The sequence below is a fragment of the Camelus ferus genome, chromosome 21 (assembly GCF_009834535.1).
Source record: "Camelus ferus isolate YT-003-E chromosome 21, BCGSAC_Cfer_1.0, whole genome shotgun sequence".
Classification (NCBI taxonomy): domain Eukaryota; kingdom Metazoa; phylum Chordata; class Mammalia; order Artiodactyla; family Camelidae; genus Camelus; species Camelus ferus.
This window is the reverse complement of record NC_045716.1, coordinates 11,867,501-11,887,244: the sequence shown is the minus strand read 5'-3', so window position 1 is coordinate 11,887,244 and position 19,744 is coordinate 11,867,501. Positions and strand designations below refer to the sequence as shown.

Below are 19,744 nucleotides of genomic sequence, written 5' to 3'. Positions count from 1 at the left end.
CACTGGGGTGGTGAAAAGAGTACAGCTTTTTAGAAGATTTCAGTTCAGATTCTGGTTCTGAACGTGAAGAATATGATTGGGATCAAATTACTGACTTTCTTGAGTCTTGATTTCTTTACCTATGAAAAGGAGATAGTAATTATAACCTAATTCAGGGCTTTTATGACTATTAAATGTTAGTATATGTAAATGTCTTTTGTCCTGCATATAGTAAATGCTGAAAACTGTGAGCTATTTATGATCATTATTAAAATGGGGATGATACACACCTTATTAGGTTTTAAATATTAAGCAAAATACTATACAAAGTGCCTAGTTAACAAATGTCCAGTAAATATCACATTTCATGGAATCCAAGTCATACAATTATTTCAGGTTCCTCCAAAAAAGAAAAAAATATTGCCAGTTGCACAATAGTTATAGGTAAGAAGGCAGATCCCAATTTTATGTTAAGTGTGAACATTTCTGCACTAGAATCAAAATACTTTTTCTCCCCTTCTCTTCCCTGTTTAAACAGTGAAGAGTCTATACTTTCCAGAATCTGGAATTCTCCATTTCCTATTCTTTTTCCTCCTACCAAGACCCTCGGGCCTCCTACTTACTTGGCTACAAGAACTGTAAGTTTTGTTTCACTTCTATACTTTCTATAATGACTGCCCTTTATTTTCTCCATCTCAGTGTGAATTCAACTGCTCAGCATTCTAATTATTATCATACAAGATAAATGAATATAAAAATAAAACAAAACAAAAACTTCTCCCTAGCTACCTAAGGCCTTCAATCCAGTATTTGGGCTTGGTACCATTTAGGGAAGCATATGTATGCCTTTAGAACTGACAGCATGGTGATGGACCAGGCACTTCATGTGAACAGAAACTAACAAAATCTGGGAAGAAATTCAAACTTGAGATAAAAAAACGGCAGATACTCCTGGGAACAAATTTATATGTCAAAGGTGGTGAACAGAAAACTTTCTCATAAAATGATTTTCTAGGAGTTCTTTTCAAATGCCCAGGGTCATGATTTTCCCAATCTCAAGCACAATGTTGCTAATACAGCTGTTCCCTTACTTGGATAAACAAAACTACACAAATATCATAATTTCAGAAAAAAATAGTAACAAAGCAGAAATCAAACATTCAAAACAAGGTTTTGGTTATTGTTTATTTCACTTAGGACATTCATTAGACATTAACTGGGGTACTTAAAAGTCATTTCAATTAGGAATCTCTTTAGCCCTTCATCAATTATTTCGAGTGTTCTAGTCTCAAATACATTCTTTTCTTCTACAAACTTCTGAAAGAGATGAATACCTCCACCCACACCAAAATAATGTGCTTTGCTCGCCAGAAGCACCCGTCCATTTTTATCTAACAGTCTAAGGAATGTTTCGTGCAAAGGACCATAATAATCTGGATTATAAATGGTTTCTGAGGTGAGAATGAGATCGTATTTTTCAAAGATTTTTTCACTGCTTAGTACAAGCTTACAAAACTCAGGCCACTCCCCAGAAAAGAACTGGCATTTACATAGTTCTTGTGTTGCTTCTGATTTCCTGCATCTTTTCACATCTGGTTCGTTTACATCATTTTCTTCATCTTCCCAAGTGGCGTTGGCCACTACATTAGGTAATGTTACTTCATCAATTACCATACTGTTATAATCCTGAAAATGAATTTCTTTGGCTCCTCCCTTGAATGCAAATATACCCAGCAACCCAGATCCACAACCAAGATCCAATACTTTTTTCCCAGCAAATTTCACTTTGGCCTTTGTAAAATATGCCAGGAGATCAAAGGTACATTCCCAGATTTTTAAGCCTCCTTCATAAACACCTGTAATCAGATCAGAGTGAGAAGAAAAGCTTTTCGAAATGATGTTTTCTCCAGGGAAGTTCTCTTTCAACAAGTTGGTTTTCACCACTGATATGTTAACATGCTGGAGACCTGGTAATGTTTCTATGACTTTATTTTCTAACACTTTCTTTAAATCCTTAGGTATAGCATGCTCTTTGGCAACTCTCAAGCAGAGCTGAGAGTTTTCACGTGGCTCCAAGTTACTTGAACTGTTAGCTGTATTGAGTGAGATGTCTGTGTCTTGAGACAGAGCTGCATTTCCCTCTGACTTATGTTCCCACAAATGATCCTGAGGCAAGTCAAACTGTTCTGTAGAACATTTTTTGTCCCTATGTTTACCTTTTTCTCTTTCTGAGACCGAAGACTCTTTTGAGGAATCCAGAGCCAAAGCTCCACCTCCATGGGGTGTTAATTCATTTTCCAGATGATCTTCTATAGTGAAATTAAATTGAAAAGTCATTCTCTTATTAAATGCACACAATCCTTAAACTCAAAGGAAGATTCTTCAACTTCTGGATAGAATTGATGATGCACACATAAACCTGCCTCGATTATTCAGTGAGTTTTGTTGGAGGTCAATTTCTCTTTAGCTGCATATACACAGTTACAAATACTTAAAGATGTTTCCGAATGACTTTTTAGAGGCCTTTGCTCTTCTTTCAGTGTAGCTCTGAAGAAAAAAACAGAAAATGGTTATTAAAAAGCAAAACGACACATTTCACTAAAATGTAATATTAAACAGTCCTCATCCTCCTACCACCAACAGCTGCCTTCTCTATAAAAGCTGTGGAGGGAGAGGGAGATAAAGATACTTGGAAATACAGGCACCCTTTAGGGTTCAAAAGTTGGAGAAGGGAACGAACTTTCAAAAACAAGCAAACAAAACAACAGCAGCAACAATGAGAAATAACATCAAGTTATTATCAGGCAGGAGATGACAAGCCTCGCTACTCAGTGTCTTTCATCTGTTGTGACTCTGCCCAAACATATTTACCGCCTAAACTGCCAGAATCCCTTCACTTCAGTCTGTTATTGTTTCAAGTAACGTGACTTCAAGATTGGATTTTGGTAAATGAGTATCCCTTTAAAAACAGGCACCGTTCTGCTCTGGAGTGTGTAAATTCATTCAGGGGACCTTGCTACAACATTTAGTGGAGACCAGCAGCCCTAAGTGTACGGGAGTCGGGTAACTTTGGAGTAACAAGTAAAGATTAGTTTGACACAACATAGAGGCACTGAACCGTTTGGAGAGGCCCCTAGAAAATGCAATCAACTTTACCGAGATTCTTTGTATCCACGGTGCTAAATACTTAATTTAGACCACCTGCTTCAATTTGCACAGCAACTCTGGCAGGTGGGGTCTTTATCCCCATCACACGTGATGTACAAAGTAGGGTCAACACAGCTGAGTGGGAAGGAACGCACCTGTTTCTACCCTACCGTAACGCGGGGCTTGGAGTCATTTCCGGATGCAGATCCCAGATCAAACCCGACCTCAGATATGTAGTCTCATCGGACTGAGGGTAGCAAATCTGGGGACTTCCGGCCCTCACCTCCCCAGAGCGTCTCAAGGAGAAGCTGACAACGATCCAGACCTGGAGATGCTCACCGCTCAGCAGGTCCCCAGGTGACGGCGCGTCCTCAGCCAGCCAGACCTTCCAGACCGAAAGCGCGCACCAGCGAGTCGAGTCCTCCGCGGGCCAGACAAGCCCGGCTTCCTGCCTAGCCGCGTAAGGGCCCGGCTCACTGAGGAAAGCGGCCAGCTTCCTCTCTATGGTTTTGGTGCGGGCGGGGAGCTCGCAAGGCCTGCCGGGACTGTGGGAGTTTCCGGTCTTGGCCGTGGCGGGAGTGTTTGGAAGCTCTGCTCCTGGGTGAAAGCATGTCTCAGGAACGCGAGGTCCCGGTGAGCGCGGTTCCCCTGGAAGAAATAAGTAGCTGGCCGAAGGAGCTATGCCGCCGGGAGCTGCCGTCTGTCCTGCCTCGTCTCCTTATATCCTTCATTGTCGCTTCCACCTAGAGAGGTGTGTGGGGCGGGCCTCAACCTTTCTTCTGAGTCTCATCACACCCCCCCGCCTCCGGGCCCTGTTGTATTCCTGCGTCTTCAACCCTCTCCTGTCCGTTGATAAGCGAGGGAATGAGGGGAGAGCTAGAGAGCCGTGGGTGCCGAGACCCAAGGCGTGCCTGGCGTTGGTGTTGGAAGTGCTCGTAGAGGTGTTATGCGCTGTGGTTTTGGCGGTGAATGTGGCGTTTTCTCCCGTTCCTCTGGGCCTTTGAGTTGTTCTGTACCCGTGAAGTGCAGTTAAATGCGAATATTTTTGCATGGGGGGAACGGGAATTCGGGCAGGGACTCAGACTTGGGCTGCTCAGACTTGTGAGCCGACTCTGGATGAAGTAGAGAGCTGGATATTCTGAGCTCTTAATCACTAAAATGGGTGGTAAATAGGATTACCTTCCTCACGATTGTGAGAGTCAAATACGTAGTTCTTCCATGGTGCTAAGTTGGTAAAAAAAAAAAAATTCAGTATATAAAAATGTTCTGCATCTGTTTTCGGATCGCATTTTGTTCATAGCTGGTGAGAAGGCGTTGCTTCCTTTGGTAATTGGCTGTTTGCTGGGTTTGAGGTAGTTAATGCCTCCGGTGTCCAGGTGCAGACAATTTCTTATTAGTCAAATCCCTTTTTGGTTGTATATGTGCTTGGAGTCCTAGCCTTTCATGTTAAAAGGTAATTTTTTCCTTTTTTACATTTTTGAGCACACTTTCAACATAAAATCACTGAAAAGAAAAAATGACTTTCACTTGAGAAAGTCCGGACACTGCACAAATAATTTACAGCTGAAGCCACATGTAACCATTACTGTTGCCTTGAAATCATTCACCTGGGGGTTGGCAAAATGACACTTAGGTACCAAAGCCCTTTCTTAGTCACAGTGCAGATACAGAATTGCTGTCCTTGAGGATTTTGACGTGGGAAACAGCCATTCTCCTCTTCAAAAACATTTCCTAGGTACATAATAGGTACCTGGCAGGTGTTAGGCTTTGGCAGAACAAAGATAAGGAACACCGTTCCTCTTTTAACCCTCAAGCCTACAGGGGGATTTCAGTAATTGAAAGTCAACATTCCTACCTGGTTTTGCATCTCGAAATTCAGGAGAATGCCAACCTGTTCTTCCCCAGTTTTTTTCATCTAAATGATTTCACAAGCCAAAACCTTCAGTCCTTTCTCTCATATCCAATCAGCAAGTTCTGTTGTTTCTGACTTCAAACTATCTTGAATCCAACTCCATCCCTGTTACTACCACACTATTTCAAACCCCCATAACCTCTCACCTGGGCTGTTAATTAACGGTTCCCTTGCTTCTACTCATCTTTCTATAATCCATTCTACAAAAAAAGTTCAGGGTGAAAGATGCCATGTCATTTCCTTTTTAAACCACCCTCCGGTGGCGTCTTAAGAAATTAGGAATACAGGCTAACCTTTTCCTTCAAGACTCATGTTCTCAGCATCGTCCTTCTGTCCTGCCTAACTATGTCTTTCCATACAAGAAGCTCACCTACCTCAAGATCTTCCTGCTTGCTGATCCTTCAGCTTAGTTTGTTACTCTGCTAGCCTTTTGCATGTCTCATTATTCACATCTCATCTCATATGTCACTTCCTTAGGGGGCCCTTTTCAGAGCCCTCAATCTTAGCTGGTTCCCCCAAACCCAGTCTCTAATACTTATCACATTGCCCTGTTCAGTTTTCAAAAGAGCAGTGTTCCTATTAATAGAAATTATCTTGTTTACTTTCCCCCCTCACAATACCCTAAAGTTTATCAAGGCAGGAATTTCGTTTTCACTGCATTGTCTCCAGCACCTGGAATAGTGCCTAGCACATAGTACGCATTCAGTAAAAGGCTGAAAAATATTGTCATGTTTTAAGACTGCCTAGAAGTCTCATTAGATAATTTTTTTTCAGCTTTTGGTTTTATGTTTAACACTTCAACAAATGAAAGAAGTTTTCAATAAATCCACAATCCCATCACCCTAATGTAATTATTTTCATGTTTTGCATTTTACATGTTGTTTTCCAGTCTTGTTAAAGTTATAATCATAACTTATGTTTAATTTTGGAAGAGGCTTTACTGAAATTTTTCCATGAGGCACATTCTACCCTACTGAACTAAAATGAATTAATGACTATGCTTCATTTTGATTGCTTTACATAAAATAGGTGTACGCAAAGTGATTTCAGAAGAGTCATTTCTTGTGTTACTGAGATGAGGTTATGGTATGTTCATTTTTCTTATGGATACATTATTTTATAATTCTTATATTATTTTTATAGTGAAGCATTTCTAAGAATTATTCTTGATGGTATAAAGGTGTATAGTTTATAATGTGATTACTGTTAACTTTTGTAGTGAACATACGATAATTATCGCATATTTGTAAGCTACGTGCAGAAGAGTTTCAGTCTGAGAAGGTGGTAAGACAAGTGTGCAAGTAATCTGAAAGGAAGATGGGAAGTGATCAGTGACTTAAGACAGGTGCAAATAAAGTACTACAGGAGTGCTGAGAAGGAAGATTATTTCAGAAACTGGAGATCCATAGATTACTATAAGACTATTTCTTATCTATTAGAAATATGTCACAACTACATATAGTTTGAAAAGATAAGTTTATCCTTGAGCAGTTTTGAAAGTATTTCCTTAGTTTCATTATATTGTTCATCTACCTAATAAACATTTAAATTTTTAAAAGCAAAATTAAGCCAGTAATTTGAGTCTCATTTCAACCCTTACTGATCGTTGCTTAAACGTTTCAAGAAGGGGCCTTTTAAAACCTGTTATCAGCAGTGACTATCCTATTATTGTAATAGGAGTATCTTCCTTAATTTTTTTTTTTTTTACTCTATGTATCAGAATTCTGACGGTTGGATTGAGCATATTCGTAAGTAAGATTATCTTGATTGTATGATTACTTTGATGACATTAAGGCCTGAGTCCCGCATATCTCAATTACAGTTTTGTATTCCACTTATAAGTTTATTCTTCCTGTTGGAATTTTACAGCCTTTGTAATCTTCTGTTACTTAAAATGACCAAATCACTTCAAGTTAAAGTTCTTAAAGTTTTAAATTCCGTTTTGGATAGATACCAGAAGTCTTCTGTTTGATAACATGTGTATAAGCCCACTGTAAATTTTAAATGTTAGTTGTTAAACTGGTTAGACCTATATAAAACAAAATTTGCAGTCTACTTAATAACTTTCAGCCTCTTAATATATTTAGTGTCAGTTAGAAAATACTGTCTAAGTTACAAAAGCAGATTGTTGAGACATAACAGATGCATTGTTTGGTAAAGTGGACTTTCTCACCTTCCTCTATTTTCATTCATCTTATTTGACATGACTTAGTTAGGAGAAGAGGTAGAGAATGAAGACTAGCCTACATCGTTTACTTATATTTTGAGTTTTTTTCTATTTACATTTCACTTGGTTATGGACTATTTGTTTATAATCTTGAACCTCTGTGCTGCCTGTGGGGCCTAATTTTTTTAAGTAACAATTATTTTTTATCCTGAGTATAAGAGTTACACAAATTTGTCGTAGAAAATTTGTAACATGCAGAAAAACAGAAATGATAATAAAACAATCATTAATCTGAAATAGTTAAGATTTTGTCATAGAACATTCTCATCTTGATTCTGTATATCCCTGCCAGCCTGTCTATTATTCTTTGTATATACATGTTTATATATATTAAGATTGAAATTATACTGTTTGTAACCTTTTTCATTTTACCTTAAAGTATTGTGAACAGTTAATCATGGTTTTATACAATCTCTAACAATCATTTAATGATAGCAGATCCTTTCAGTAGATGTACCCACATCCGTTGACTGATCCTTAGTTGCTGGACATACAGGTTGTTTGGAGTTATTTTGGGGGGGAGCTGTTATTTTATTTAATTCTTAATAGTTTCTCTGGATAGACTATGGCATTTTGAAACTGTACAAAGCTTTAGGTTGGTAGTACTTACATATTCCCACATTTGGGAAGAGGTAGTGATCTTTGTTGGCTGATGTGACTTAATATTGCTACAAAATGTTATTGTTTTGCTTTATAGAAATTCTGAAAATTATTGTAGAAATGTTTTTACCTCATATGAACCACCTGACACTGGAACAGACTTTCTTTTCACAAGTACTGCCGAAGGTATAGTACTATTGTTATCTCAGCCAGTCTATATGTTATAAAGGCTGTTAAAATCTTGCCTCAGCTTTACCGTTTATTTTTAATCGAAGCCCTTTTTTCCTTAATGTATCACATATTTGAAATACAAATAAAGTAGTTAAGAATTGATCTCATGTGAGAATATGATGTTGTTAATGTGATCATTAGGTGATTAAAAATATATTTTCAGAGAGCATGGATCTTTTACTAGTTGAATTTATATTATTTGTAGCTAATTTTAAATACTCTTGTATTTTAAAGCAGTTCATTGAAAATTTGGGGTGGGTAATGAAATTAGTTGTCTTTTTGTATCTTCTCTGCAGAGTTTATTGATAACTGTTACACATCATTGTCTGGAAAAATGGAGCCAAAATTTATTAAAGAAGTCTTAGAATAAAAAAAGACTGAAATATTGGTAAAATTAAGTAACTGAAGAAAAAACATCCAATTCACCACTACATTATTACTTTTTAGTTACATGTGGTATACCTTTTCTCTGAAAAGCACAGTCATACTTTTTTTTAAATTGCAAGAACTAAATGTATTTTGGTGCCAAAATGAAACATTTTTTAATGATAACATCTCTTACTGGAATGGACTTCTTTGTTGGGCTTTGAAGCAAGTAGTCATCAGAACTTCTTTTACTCATATTCACTCGATTTTTCTCCATCTAAAAAGTTTCTTAGAATTTGTTCTTGGCTGCCAAAAAAAGGTTCAGCTATTATGCAGATGAAAACCAGGATGCTGAGCGTTAAGAGGCCTATAGGAAACTATCCTCTTTAATTACGGTGTATGTTGACTCTGGTTATTCTTGCAATGCTTCTGCTTAGAGTGTTAAGATCTTAGAGGGGCTAACTTTTCATAGGCAAAAACACTTACTTCTGAGGTCACATAGTGTACCTCTAACCAAGAATGGTATTTTGAGTTGATCAAAAAGGGGTTAGAATACAAGGGAAGAGGTAATTCACAAATTCATTACCACTGCCAGGAAATATCCGTGTAAATGTCCACAGGAATGTTGATTGGTTAATAAGATCATCATCTTTTATTTATTTAAGTGTAAGAGTAGCATTTTTGTTACAGCACCAAAAAGTGAACTTTTAGTAGTTCTTTTATGGACGTTACTGAATAGATTCCAATCATAGAAATGGAAAACCAATTTTTGTTGAAGGTTTATTTTTTTAAGAGATTCTATAGTAGAAATATACCAAAAATTATATACAAAACATGTATTAACTTTATTAGGTGCAGTTTTTATACTAGACAATATCCCGTGGCTATTAATAATGCAAAATCAAATCATCTAATTTTTTTCTTTAAAGATAAATGTTTTTCCTTTCTAGTGACTTGTTACTACTATTTATAACCAGCTTTGTTTTCACAGACTGTGAAATTATTTGATGACATGATGTATGAGTTAACCAGTCAAGCCAGAGGACTATCAAGCCAAAATTTAGAAATCCAGACCACTCTAAGAAATATTTTACAAGTATGTCAAATGTTAGAAAAGGGAGGGGGGAGGAGAGCTTAAAGAGTGTGAGAATTTTTATACTGATCTCAATTAGCTGTGGATTCTTTATATAATGGCCCAATGGTGGAATTAAATATATAGAATTAAAGTTATTACAGAAACATAAATTCTGAATTTTTACAATTTCATTCTGAGTAAGCATCTATACTTCTATAAGAAGACAGATAATCAAGATAGCATGCCCCCCATAATTTACAAGCGTATGTGTAGAACACCACCATATCCTTTGATGTGTGGGTTAGGATTCCAACTTCTTTTTTTCTTTTTAAACCAAATGGCTAGCCAGTCTGTATACTTGTAGTTCTGATAGACTGACATTTTGTGTAAGGAGGAACAGAGGGTCTGTTTTGTTCACTGCTATATCCCTAGTATCCAGCATATTGTCTGACACGTTTTAGGTACACAGAAAATATGTTCTGAATGAAACTTCTTCCCTTATTTCCAGACAATGGTACAGCTATTAGGAGCTCTTACAGGATGTGTTCAGCATGTCTGTGCCACTCAGGAATCCGTCATTCTAGAAAATATTCATAGTCTTCCCTCCTCAGTCCTGCGTGTAATCAAAAGTACATTTGTGCATTGTAAGGTGAGTAATGGATTTAAGTACACTTTAAATGGCCTAGAATCCATGGGCACAGAGGCTGAGTTTGTTTATAGTGTTTGTTCATGAGTTTACAGGTTAGCCTATATTATTGCAATAGAATTTTTTCATAGAACAGAGAACATGTAGGTTAAGTATTTGTTTCAAAATAAGTACTTATAAGAAAGTCATGAAAAGGTGGCTTTTGCAGTTGTGTTGTTGTTTTATTCTGTTTCCTCTTGATAAGGAAAGAAATGGTATGGATTTGTGTGTAGTCACCGGGATCCTGAAATAGTTCTCTCAGTGGTATTGGTGGCTCAGATGAATTCTTTAATGATTAGGTGCCTATAAAGGGCCACTGACCATAATTTAGTCCTGAGGCAGCTTTAAAGCACAATAGCTGGTCTAGGATTTGTGGGTCACTAGCAGTTTTGGTAATGCTATTTGTTGGATGAATGAAAATCGCTAGTTAACTAATGCTTCTGTTTGGTGATAGGGTACTAAGATGTCATGCACCAGATCCAGTGTTACTTATCTCCCTTCCAGTTCTATATTTGTAAGACCCTAGAAGTCAGAAATCGTGCTTTATACATGCCTACATCTCTTGAAGTGCACTATGTATAATGGATGTTCGCTAAACATTTGTTTCATAAATGAACATACCATTCAGTTAGCAGTAAATTTATGAGCTCTGATAGAAATAAATTTGGTTCTTGAGCTTTTTATGATTTGCTTTTTCTCTTGTTTTTATTTATTTGTGATTAGAATAGTGAATCTGTCTATTCTGGGCATTTACACCTAGTCTCAGACCTTCTGCAAGCTCTTTTCAAGGAGGCCTATTCTCTTCAAAAGCAGCTAATGGAACTGTTGGATATGGTTTGCATGGACCCTTTAGTAGATGAGAATGATGATATTTTGAATATGGTAGTAGGTGAGTGAAGGAAACTGACTCTTAGTATATCATGTATATTGACCAGTTAAATTATTGGATCCAACGTTTCTAATAATTCATGATATATTATTTTTAAAAATGTAAATCCTACCCAGTAAACTTTTTATTGCTTAAATTTTAGGTTTTGTAAAACTGATATTTGATATATTAACATAGATTTGTATATTTAGTCAATGTTTGTAGTAGGTTGTTTCTCCACAATGATTAACAAAAAAAGTTATGCAACTTTATACCCTCTAAAGTCGTCCAAATTCTGAGGCAGTAGCTTTCAGTTTTTTTTTTAATGTGTGTATATATATATACATATATTTTTTTTTTAATTATAGTCAGTTTACAATGTTGTGTCAGTTTCTGGTGTACAGCATAATGCTTCAGTCATACGTGAACATACATATATTCATTTTCATATTCTTTTCACCATAAGTTAATACAAGATATTGAATATAGTTCCCAGTGCTCTACAGTATAATCTTGTTGTTTATCTATTTTATATGTATTAGTTAGTATAGAGTTTTAAAACCATAACTCATAGTAGGAAGTGAAGTTTGCATTCGTTTTTGAAGAATTGCTGATTGCTACTTCATTAACTTCATCACTTACCAATGGATCATGACCCCAAGTCTGGAAAGCAACACTTTAATGTGTAAGAGCAAAGATTGCATTCATAGCTTCAGCATAAAGAGAGTAAGTTGGCTTTGTGCAGTATTATCAGGTCTTTTTTGCTCTCTGCAAGTCTCCCCCAAGATCTGTTATGTTAAGGCAACCACTGTTTGATTTATTCAGCCTTCTGAGTTGGCATTTTAGGCCGGGCTCAACTGGAGCAGCTTTCTCTGCACCACATGGTGTAACTGGCTCTCTTGTGGGTTTGTGGTCAGTGACCTCACTCACATCTGGCTGTCAGCAGAGGGAGAAGTAGTGAGCTGGTCATGTGTAGCACATCCTCCAGCAGGTTAGCCCAGGCTCAGTCACCTGCTGATGGCCTCAGGGCCTCAGCAAGAGAGGGCAGGCCCCAGTAGGCAAGCATTTTTTAAGTCTCTGCTTGCCATGTGGTGTTTTTTTTTTTTTTGTCCTCAATAGGACAAAGCAGGCTATGTGGCCAAGCCCAAGGTCAGTATGGAAGGGAACTGCCCAAGAAGGTGGACACAGAAAGGAGGTTTATTGGGCTTATTTTTACAAATAATCTACCACAGGCAGAGTGGAAGCCTTAATGGGTACTGTGCAGATTCATTTTCATTCTTCCTTGTTAGGTTTTCTTAGCAGTATATATTTTCATTTTGGATTAGAATATCTGTGTAATGTTTCAGTTATAAGGGGCACAACTTTTATTGCACTGAGCATTTTTAGTTTTATGTAGATCACAGAGTAGGTGTAAACGTCAAACTTAATTTTCCATAATTTATAAAAACGCTAAATCAAAAGTGACAGTTACTTTCACTAATTATTTTGACAGTTTTTTTAACTGCATTATCTGTTTTAACAAATATCAAAATTATTCAGTAGATATTTTTAAATATAGGAGAAACTCACTCCATATGGCTTTTGAATGTCTTAAGAGTTCTGTTATCTTTCTTTGTAGTTATTCATTCATTGTTGGATATCTGCTCTATTATTTCCAGTATGGACCATGCATTTCATGCCAATACTTGGAAATTTATAATTAAGTAAGTTTTTGTTTTGTTTTTACTTTTTGTAATATATTTTCCATATCTAAAATCTTAATTCTTAAGTTTTCTTAGATTTCATTTAAAGAATTTTGTATGGGTATGTGTAATGTTTACTGACACTGCTGTCTAATAATCCAGATTTTGTACATGTAGCTCCCAAACTAAATTGGATTTTTACCCTGCTGCCTCTAAAATTAAAAAAAAGTTCTACCTGGTTATCTAGTACTTCTGAAATAATGGGCCATGTGGCTTAACCACTTGCCTACTGCTACTGTTGTTTTAACTGACCGTCAAGTATCCTATTTCCAGGCTTAGATAAATTAACAATTATAATTAGAGCTGAATATAATCCCTTCATTATATACTTTTGAGTTGTTCAAGTTTAATTTCATTTATAAAGTAATTTTAACTGGAGTGTTAGGAAGGGTTTGTAGGTTACTATGGGTACCAGGAAGAGCACCCATAGCATTCATCACATTCTTGGGGGTGGGAGGAGATAGAGTTGAGATGTAAAAATGAGTAAGAACCTCTATACACATGCATGAAACATTCAAGGCCAGTGTAATACTTTCAGGTCTTAGGTGCTTTTCTTGAACCACCAGGTCATTAAGTTATCAACAGGTAATAGGGCAGTGATTAAAAGAGCCATAGTGCATGTGCCTGAATCCATTCTGAAATCACTTACTCCTCCTGAACCCTTAGGCGGTTTGGTTAACTTCTCCGAGTCTTAGTTTGTTTACGGGAGTTATAGCAGTAGCACCTGCTTGATGGGGTTATAGTGAGAATTACTCGAGTTTATCATGTGAAATGCTTGGAACTGCAAGGCACACGGTGAATGGTCAGTGCATTAGCTACATCACCGTCACCGTCACCATCAAATATCTTCCACTCTTGCTCCCTTCCAGTTCACTTTTTATCTAGCATTCAGACTGAATTTCTAAAAATGTGAATCAGAGCATGTCACCCTACTGCTTAAAATCCATCCCACTTAACTAAGAGTAACAACCTGGTCCTCTCGGGCTCGTGGCTTCTTCACAGCTCATCTCCGCTGCTCTCTCCCTGCTCTTAGTTCCTCAAGCATGCCAGACTCTCCTGTCCCAGAGCCTCTTCACAGCTTTTCAGTCTGCCCAGGATGCTTCTCTCCTGTGCTCTGCACCTCGCTGACTCCTGCCTATCCTTCAGTTCTCAGTTTAAGTGTTCCCTCTTTCTGGTAGCATTCTGTGTATCTTCACCCTGACAATATCTCTCTTGACTGTAGCGCTCTGGACTTTTTATCTTAGCATTTATCACAACTATAATTCATTATTCTTACATTATTTAGTGTTCTCTCTTGTGCTAGACCAGAAATTCCATGCAGACAGGGCAGAGATTGTGTCTTTTCACTCACCTCTGTGTTGAGTGCCCAACATGTAATAGAGTTCAATTAATGTCTTATAAGGAGAAGTTTAAAATTAGCAATTTGTTCAAACTGGCATGACAGCTTTGGAGGTAAAGTCAGCACATCTTAATTATCCCATGTCTAATGTATATGATGCATTTTGATTTCTCACATCTCTCAAGTTGTACTTTTATGGTCCTAAGTTACTTGATGTGTTACTTGTGGTGATTGTATTCTTTTCTTTTTATTCATTTAGGCAGAGCCTGAAGCACCAGTCGGTTATAAAGAGTCAGCTGAAACATAAAGATATAATTACTAGCTTGTGTGAAGACACTCTTTTCTCCTTCCATTCTTGTTTACAGTTAGCTGAGCAGTTGGTACAGCCACATGCACAGGTGAAGTATGCTCCGCAGCACTGTGAACAGTAGCTCTTTTTCCTTTGGCAGTTACTAAATGTCGTTTGAATCTGTGCGTCAGTTTACCTAAGAGGGTTTTAATTTGTTTTGTTTCGATCTGTGGGATTATTTACAGTCCATGATGACTTTTCACCTGGAGCATTGTAGTAGACTCCTCTCTGCTCTCATTCCCGCTATAATCTACCTGTCCCTGCCTTTTTACACACTAACTGGTTGGTTAAGACATTCTCAGAATCCTTTTTTTCTTTTCTACCCTTGGACAACAATCTAATTTCCATAATCCTTTATTTATTTAAGGTCATCTTGATAGAGCCACAGTCAACCTTTTCTTCATCAATTCATTGCAACCTGTGGAGATGCAGTATACAGTTGTGTGTGTCTGTCATCAGTCTTCTAAACTTGGTGTACATACTTACATTTATATTGATTTCAGAAAGTTAGAGTATTAATAAATTGGCATCCCTTTTATAAAACAGAGTGTATTCTAAAGATTTATAATATGCTTATTGGAAATTATAGTTTATTTTCCTGTAACAATGTTATACACAGTGCCTTCTGTTCTCAGACTAGCTCTTTAAAGTTTATTTAACTCATAATAGTCCTAAATTATAGGATTAATAGTACTCTGGACCTAACAGTTATAAGTAAAATTCTTAGTGGGGAAAAATGAATTAAATATTTCTTCAAAGGGTAACTGTTAACATCCCTTCCTGTTGTGACCTGCAGACTGATACAGGGAATTCCTTTGTACCTGTGCTCTTCCTTGCCCAGCAGCTGTGGGGGTGGACTTGTAAGGACTCATCCAATTCTAAACGCTGATCGCAACTCATGGGGCAGGGATGATCTGGAAAGATAGACCCTAAGGGAGGGTGGAAGTTTGAAAAGGAGTTCTGAAGTTGGTAAGAGGGAAGTCAGGAGTAGCTTTAGGAAGGGGCTAGCCTTATCTTTCTTGCTTGTTTTTCTCTTTGCCTATCTCCTTTACATCCTTTCTTTTTTCCATTTCTTTTCTGTCCCCGCTTGCTTCCTGTATCCTTTCTGATTCCCCTCACCTTGCCGAAAAGAGAAGACATTTGGTTGGGTGTCCTCTGTCAATGGCAGGAAGGTTGTTCCCTTCTCCGCCTTTATCCTGTACATCTTTATCCTCAACCCCAACCTCCTCTTTTCCCAGTTTCCGTCTTACTTATCTTGACACCACAGACCCCCAACCCCCAGTTAGTACTTGGAAAGTGAGACAGATGGACGTTCCTGGAAAGGAGTGCGTGAGGGAAGCCCAGGCAGCAGGGCAGTCTGCAGTGGAAGAGAGAAGTCCTGAGGGTGCCTGACCAGGGCGGCTGTTTGTGCTTGAAGTATAGGAGTTCAGCGTCTAGAAATTGCTTGTGTATGAAAATCAGAGAATTTAAGTTCTAAACTTTCCTAACTGTCCAAGCAAATTTTCATGTTTTTCCTTACTTGAGGAAATTTGTGACTGGCACTACTTAGTGTCCATTGCCTGAAATGGAGCTTTGAGGTAGGTGGTCTGGGTAGTGTCTCCATTTCTCAGCTCTAAGTTTTGATCAGCAACGCCCTCTGCTGTTCACTACTGGTATTTATTGAGGAATCAAACTTAAAGTCTTGAAGCAGTTTTCACCTTGCTTTCAAAAACATCAAAATAAAAACACCAGATTTCATAGGTAATGTGATGTATCAGTCCCTGTGTTGGTTTCCTGAGGCTGCTGTAACAAGTTACCTCAAATCAGGTGGCTTAAAACAACAGAAATTTATTCTCTCACAGTTCTAGAGGATAGAAGTCTGAAATGTGTCAGCAGGACAATGTTCTCTTGAGGCTCTAGGGGAGAGTCTGCTGCATGCTTCCTCTTAGTTTCTGCCGTCCCTGGCGTCCCTTGGCTGGCAGGTGTATAACTTCAGTCTCTGCCTCCAACATCACGTGGTATTCCCTCCCTGTCTCTTCACATCGTCTTCATCGTAAGGACACCAGTCAGGTTAAGGGCACATCCTGCCCCAGTATGACCTCATCTTAACTGATTACATCTATAATGACTGTTTACAGTCGCATTTGGGGGCATTGGGGGTTAGGGCTTCAGCATGTCTTTTAGGGGACACGGGTTAACCCATAACAGTCTGTAAAGTTGATATTTATTCTCGCTTAAGTCTTGAACATGATTTCAAAAAGAGACTATTATATTAGACTTTTTAACAAGTTTTTTAGCCACCGATAATTTAGTTTTTCTATAAAGATAGGGAGATTTATTTGTAAGGCTCCTAGATATAAATTTCATTTGCACTTTAATTCCTACCTTTGTTCATATGATGCTTATAAGTTATATTCAGAAAATAAACTTGTATTGTTGTCTCTGTTGCCTGCACTTAAGTTTATTCCCCATTTATTTAGATTTTATCACTATTTTTCTTGTTTTATTTAAAGAAAGGAAGAGTGGATACTCAATATTTTGACACATTAAAGGTGGTCATCCTTCCTTGTATCCCCACTCCTTTTTGCTGGTATTGAGATGCAAACTTTCTGGTCTAAACAGTTGAATTAAGATGGGACAGTATTGGTGCTGTATATTTGCTTTTTGAAAATGTGAAAATCAGAGCTCTAGATTTAATTTGTATTCTATTTAGTAGTGAATTCTTATATAATTCCTCTTGATTAAGAAAGGAAAGTTTAAGGTATGCGAACATGATAAGTTGTACATTACCATTTATTCATTTAACAAGTATTTCCAGAGTACTTATTCTGGGCCAGAAAATGTACTGGGTGCTAAGTTAGTCATATTTTCCTACCGTCAACAACTTACAGTTTAGGGCAGGAGACAAATGAGCAAGTAATAGAATGGTGTGATCTTTAGAGAATTGGGGGTTGGCTCATGGGAGTAAAGTTGGAACTCAGTTGTGAAGTCAGGAAAGATTTCTTGCGATATGACAGCTAAGCTGAATAAAATTTCAGATTGAGTGTGTTATAAAGTCAGTGTAGATTCACTTTTAATCTTTGTACTTTGAAACTTCCATAGTAGTGCATAAGAGAGTTCATATTTATAATTATCAAAGAGGTGAATTTTCATTTAACCTATTTCTGCTGAGGAAAATCGACTATTTCTAAATATTCTTATTAAAGATCAAAATGAAAGGTCATGTTCAATTAGTGTATCATTCAGTTCTGTTTTGATTGGTTTAGTTAAGGTTTTGCTATACTGTTGAAAAGAAATTAAACATAGACAATTAACAAAGTTAAGATATGTTATTTCATATGAAATTATTCTATAAATTAAAGATGATAATGTATCTGTTAGACTTAACTTTAGGGTACTGATTTAAAGCTCTTAGGATTATAAGTGTGTACTACACATTTGGGTGACATATAACAACCATATTTATTAAGGTAAGTTGCTTAAGTGTCAGACTCTATTTAAACTTCACAGTAACCTTAATATAAGCTACATTGCAACCTCATAGAGAGGTTTAGTAACCTCCCCAAGATCATGCAGGGGTTGTGATAAGGCAAGAATTTCAGTCCAGGCAGGATAATTCCACAGTCCTCGACAGTCCCCCTACATACACATAGATATCTTGGCATTATGCACTGTTTTATCAGTTTACAAATGTAGCACATACTCAGAAAACTCTCACACATTACACAAATGTCTAACATGAACAGTGAAATTCTATTTTCATCTGCCAGAGAGAACCACAGGTGAAGTTTTGATTTATTTTTGTGGGATCAGGGAGGAAATACTAACACATAACACAGTTAAAAATAATAATAGAATTATATATATTGTTTTGCAGCTTGATTTTTTTTTAATCAATAATCTATTTTAGGGCTTTCTGTACCCCTGAAGGTATACTTACCTCATTCTTTTTAATTGCTCTGTGCTATTATAATTTATGAATATACCTTGAACTTATTTAACCATCTCCAGATGATGGATACTGGGTTCATTTCAATTTTTATTATAGCAAAAAGGTTGTATTGAATACCTATGCTGGTATTTCTATGCGATGTATTTCCAGAAGTGGGATTGCTCCTGGGTCAAGGAGTTTTTTTTAATACATTAGCTTTTAATAATAATACAAAGAGTGTATTATTTTATACTTCCACAAATGGTAAAATAAAGTGCTTATTACTCCACTTCCTCAACTCTGGGATATTATCCGTCTTCTAAATCTTTGCTAATCAAATAGTCCTCTCCCTTCCCCCTTTAAAAGATACATAATTAGATTGTAATTTGGATTTTTCCAGTATTAGTTTATTGGCAATTTATATTTTCTCTTTTGTGAACTGTCTTATGTATTTTACCTATTTTCTTTCATATCTCTTTCTTTTATTGGTTTGTAAGACCTTTTTCTTTTGATCATATATTGATCCCCATAAAGCAAAGAACAATAAGGTATTTAAATTTCTTTCACTTTCAGATCAATCAAGAATGATCACTTCTTTTGTTGTTATAGATTAAGATTTCAGTAACGTAGGGTTTAGTTTTTTGGAATATCTCTGTCATTTGGTGTGTGTGTCTGTTGCTTCTAACAATTCAAAGAATTACATTTTCTTGGAAAATGTTTGCACTGTTTATTATGAGAACTTTTTAGAAAATATTGTCTCATAAGTTTAGCTAATTTCATATTTTCCTGTTTATCATGCATTTTTATTTCCTTGTTTTTGGAGCAGGATAATGCTGACTACAGATTATTTCAGAAAACACTCAAATTGTGTCGTTTCTTTGCCAACTCCCTTTTGCACTATACTAAGGTAAAGCTAATATTTTATAATGCGTGAATGTCATATCTACAATACATTATAAATTATCTTGTTTTTATGATTTCTGCCAAACAATCTTTTGAAGTTATTTTGTCAAGACTTTATTTTGTAGAGTTTTTAGTTTAATATTGTTAGTTGTTAAATATTGAGCATCTGTTTTGTCATCTAAGTTGCTGCTATCATTGTTATTAGTTTTATTCAATTCCCTGAAAAAATTATTTCTTCAAGTATAAATAAAATTATTTCTATAAGCACAAATCAATTTTCAGAAGATAATTCAGTTTGACTTTAGATACTGTTTATAGATTATTTCTACCATATTTCTAAATTAGGTTAAGTTTAAATGTTCAAACTGTATAATAATTTTAAGAAGACTTGCATATTTGGGAGTCATCAGG

At 36.6% G+C, this 19,744-nt stretch overlaps 2 protein-coding genes across 10 annotated transcripts in view; one reads left to right on the top strand and one right to left on the bottom strand.

Annotated features, from left to right (window-relative positions):
* Window positions 1-1,138: 1,138 nt before the first annotated feature.
* Window positions 1,139-3,603, bottom strand: METTL18 (methyltransferase like 18). Of its 5 annotated transcripts, none has more exons than XM_014555928.2 (2): window positions 3,466-3,603; window positions 1,139-2,526 (listed from the first exon to the last, which is right to left on the bottom strand). In XM_014555928.2, the coding sequence occupies exon 2, from the start codon at window positions 2,314-2,316 to the stop codon at window positions 1,192-1,194; it is 1,125 nt and encodes a 374-aa protein (XP_014411414.1). In that variant the 5' UTR covers window positions 2,317-2,526; window positions 3,466-3,603; the 3' UTR covers window positions 1,139-1,191. The 5 variants fall into 5 exon arrangements, with proteins under 5 accessions (XP_014411414.1, XP_014411417.1, XP_006173299.1 ...); XM_014555931.2 differs by having other exon boundaries at window positions 3,452-3,553; XM_006173237.3 differs by having other exon boundaries at window positions 3,410-3,523.
* Window positions 3,604-3,625: 22 nt separating this feature from the next.
* Window positions 3,626-19,744, top strand: part of C21H1orf112 (chromosome 21 C1orf112 homolog) — a 39,398-nt gene continuing 23,279 nt past the window's right edge. For 2 of the 5 annotated variants that reach the window (XM_014555995.2, XM_032463765.1), the window contains exons 1-9: window positions 3,626-3,846; window positions 6,747-6,786; window positions 7,963-8,051; window positions 9,454-9,558; window positions 10,046-10,186; window positions 10,946-11,111; window positions 12,709-12,793; window positions 14,431-14,569; window positions 19,257-19,337. In XM_014555995.2, coding sequence (XP_014411481.2) covers window positions 3,736-3,846; window positions 6,747-6,786; window positions 7,963-8,051; window positions 9,454-9,558; window positions 10,046-10,186; window positions 10,946-11,111; window positions 12,709-12,793; window positions 14,431-14,569; window positions 19,257-19,337 — 957 coding nt within the window. In that variant the 5' untranslated portion in view covers window positions 3,626-3,735. Of the gene's footprint in view, window positions 3,878-6,746; window positions 6,787-7,962; window positions 8,052-9,453; window positions 9,559-10,045; window positions 10,187-10,945; window positions 11,112-12,708; window positions 12,794-14,430; window positions 14,570-19,256; window positions 19,338-19,744 lie in introns of those variants that run through there. The other 3 variants (XM_014555990.2, XM_032463766.1, XM_032463767.1) reach the window with 3 other exon arrangements.

Bases quoted from the DNA above. Each gene is read 5' to 3' on its own strand.
- METTL18 (XM_014555928.2), bottom strand. From the start codon at position 2,316: ATGACTTTTCAATTTAATTTCACTATAGAAGATCATCTGGAAAATGAA.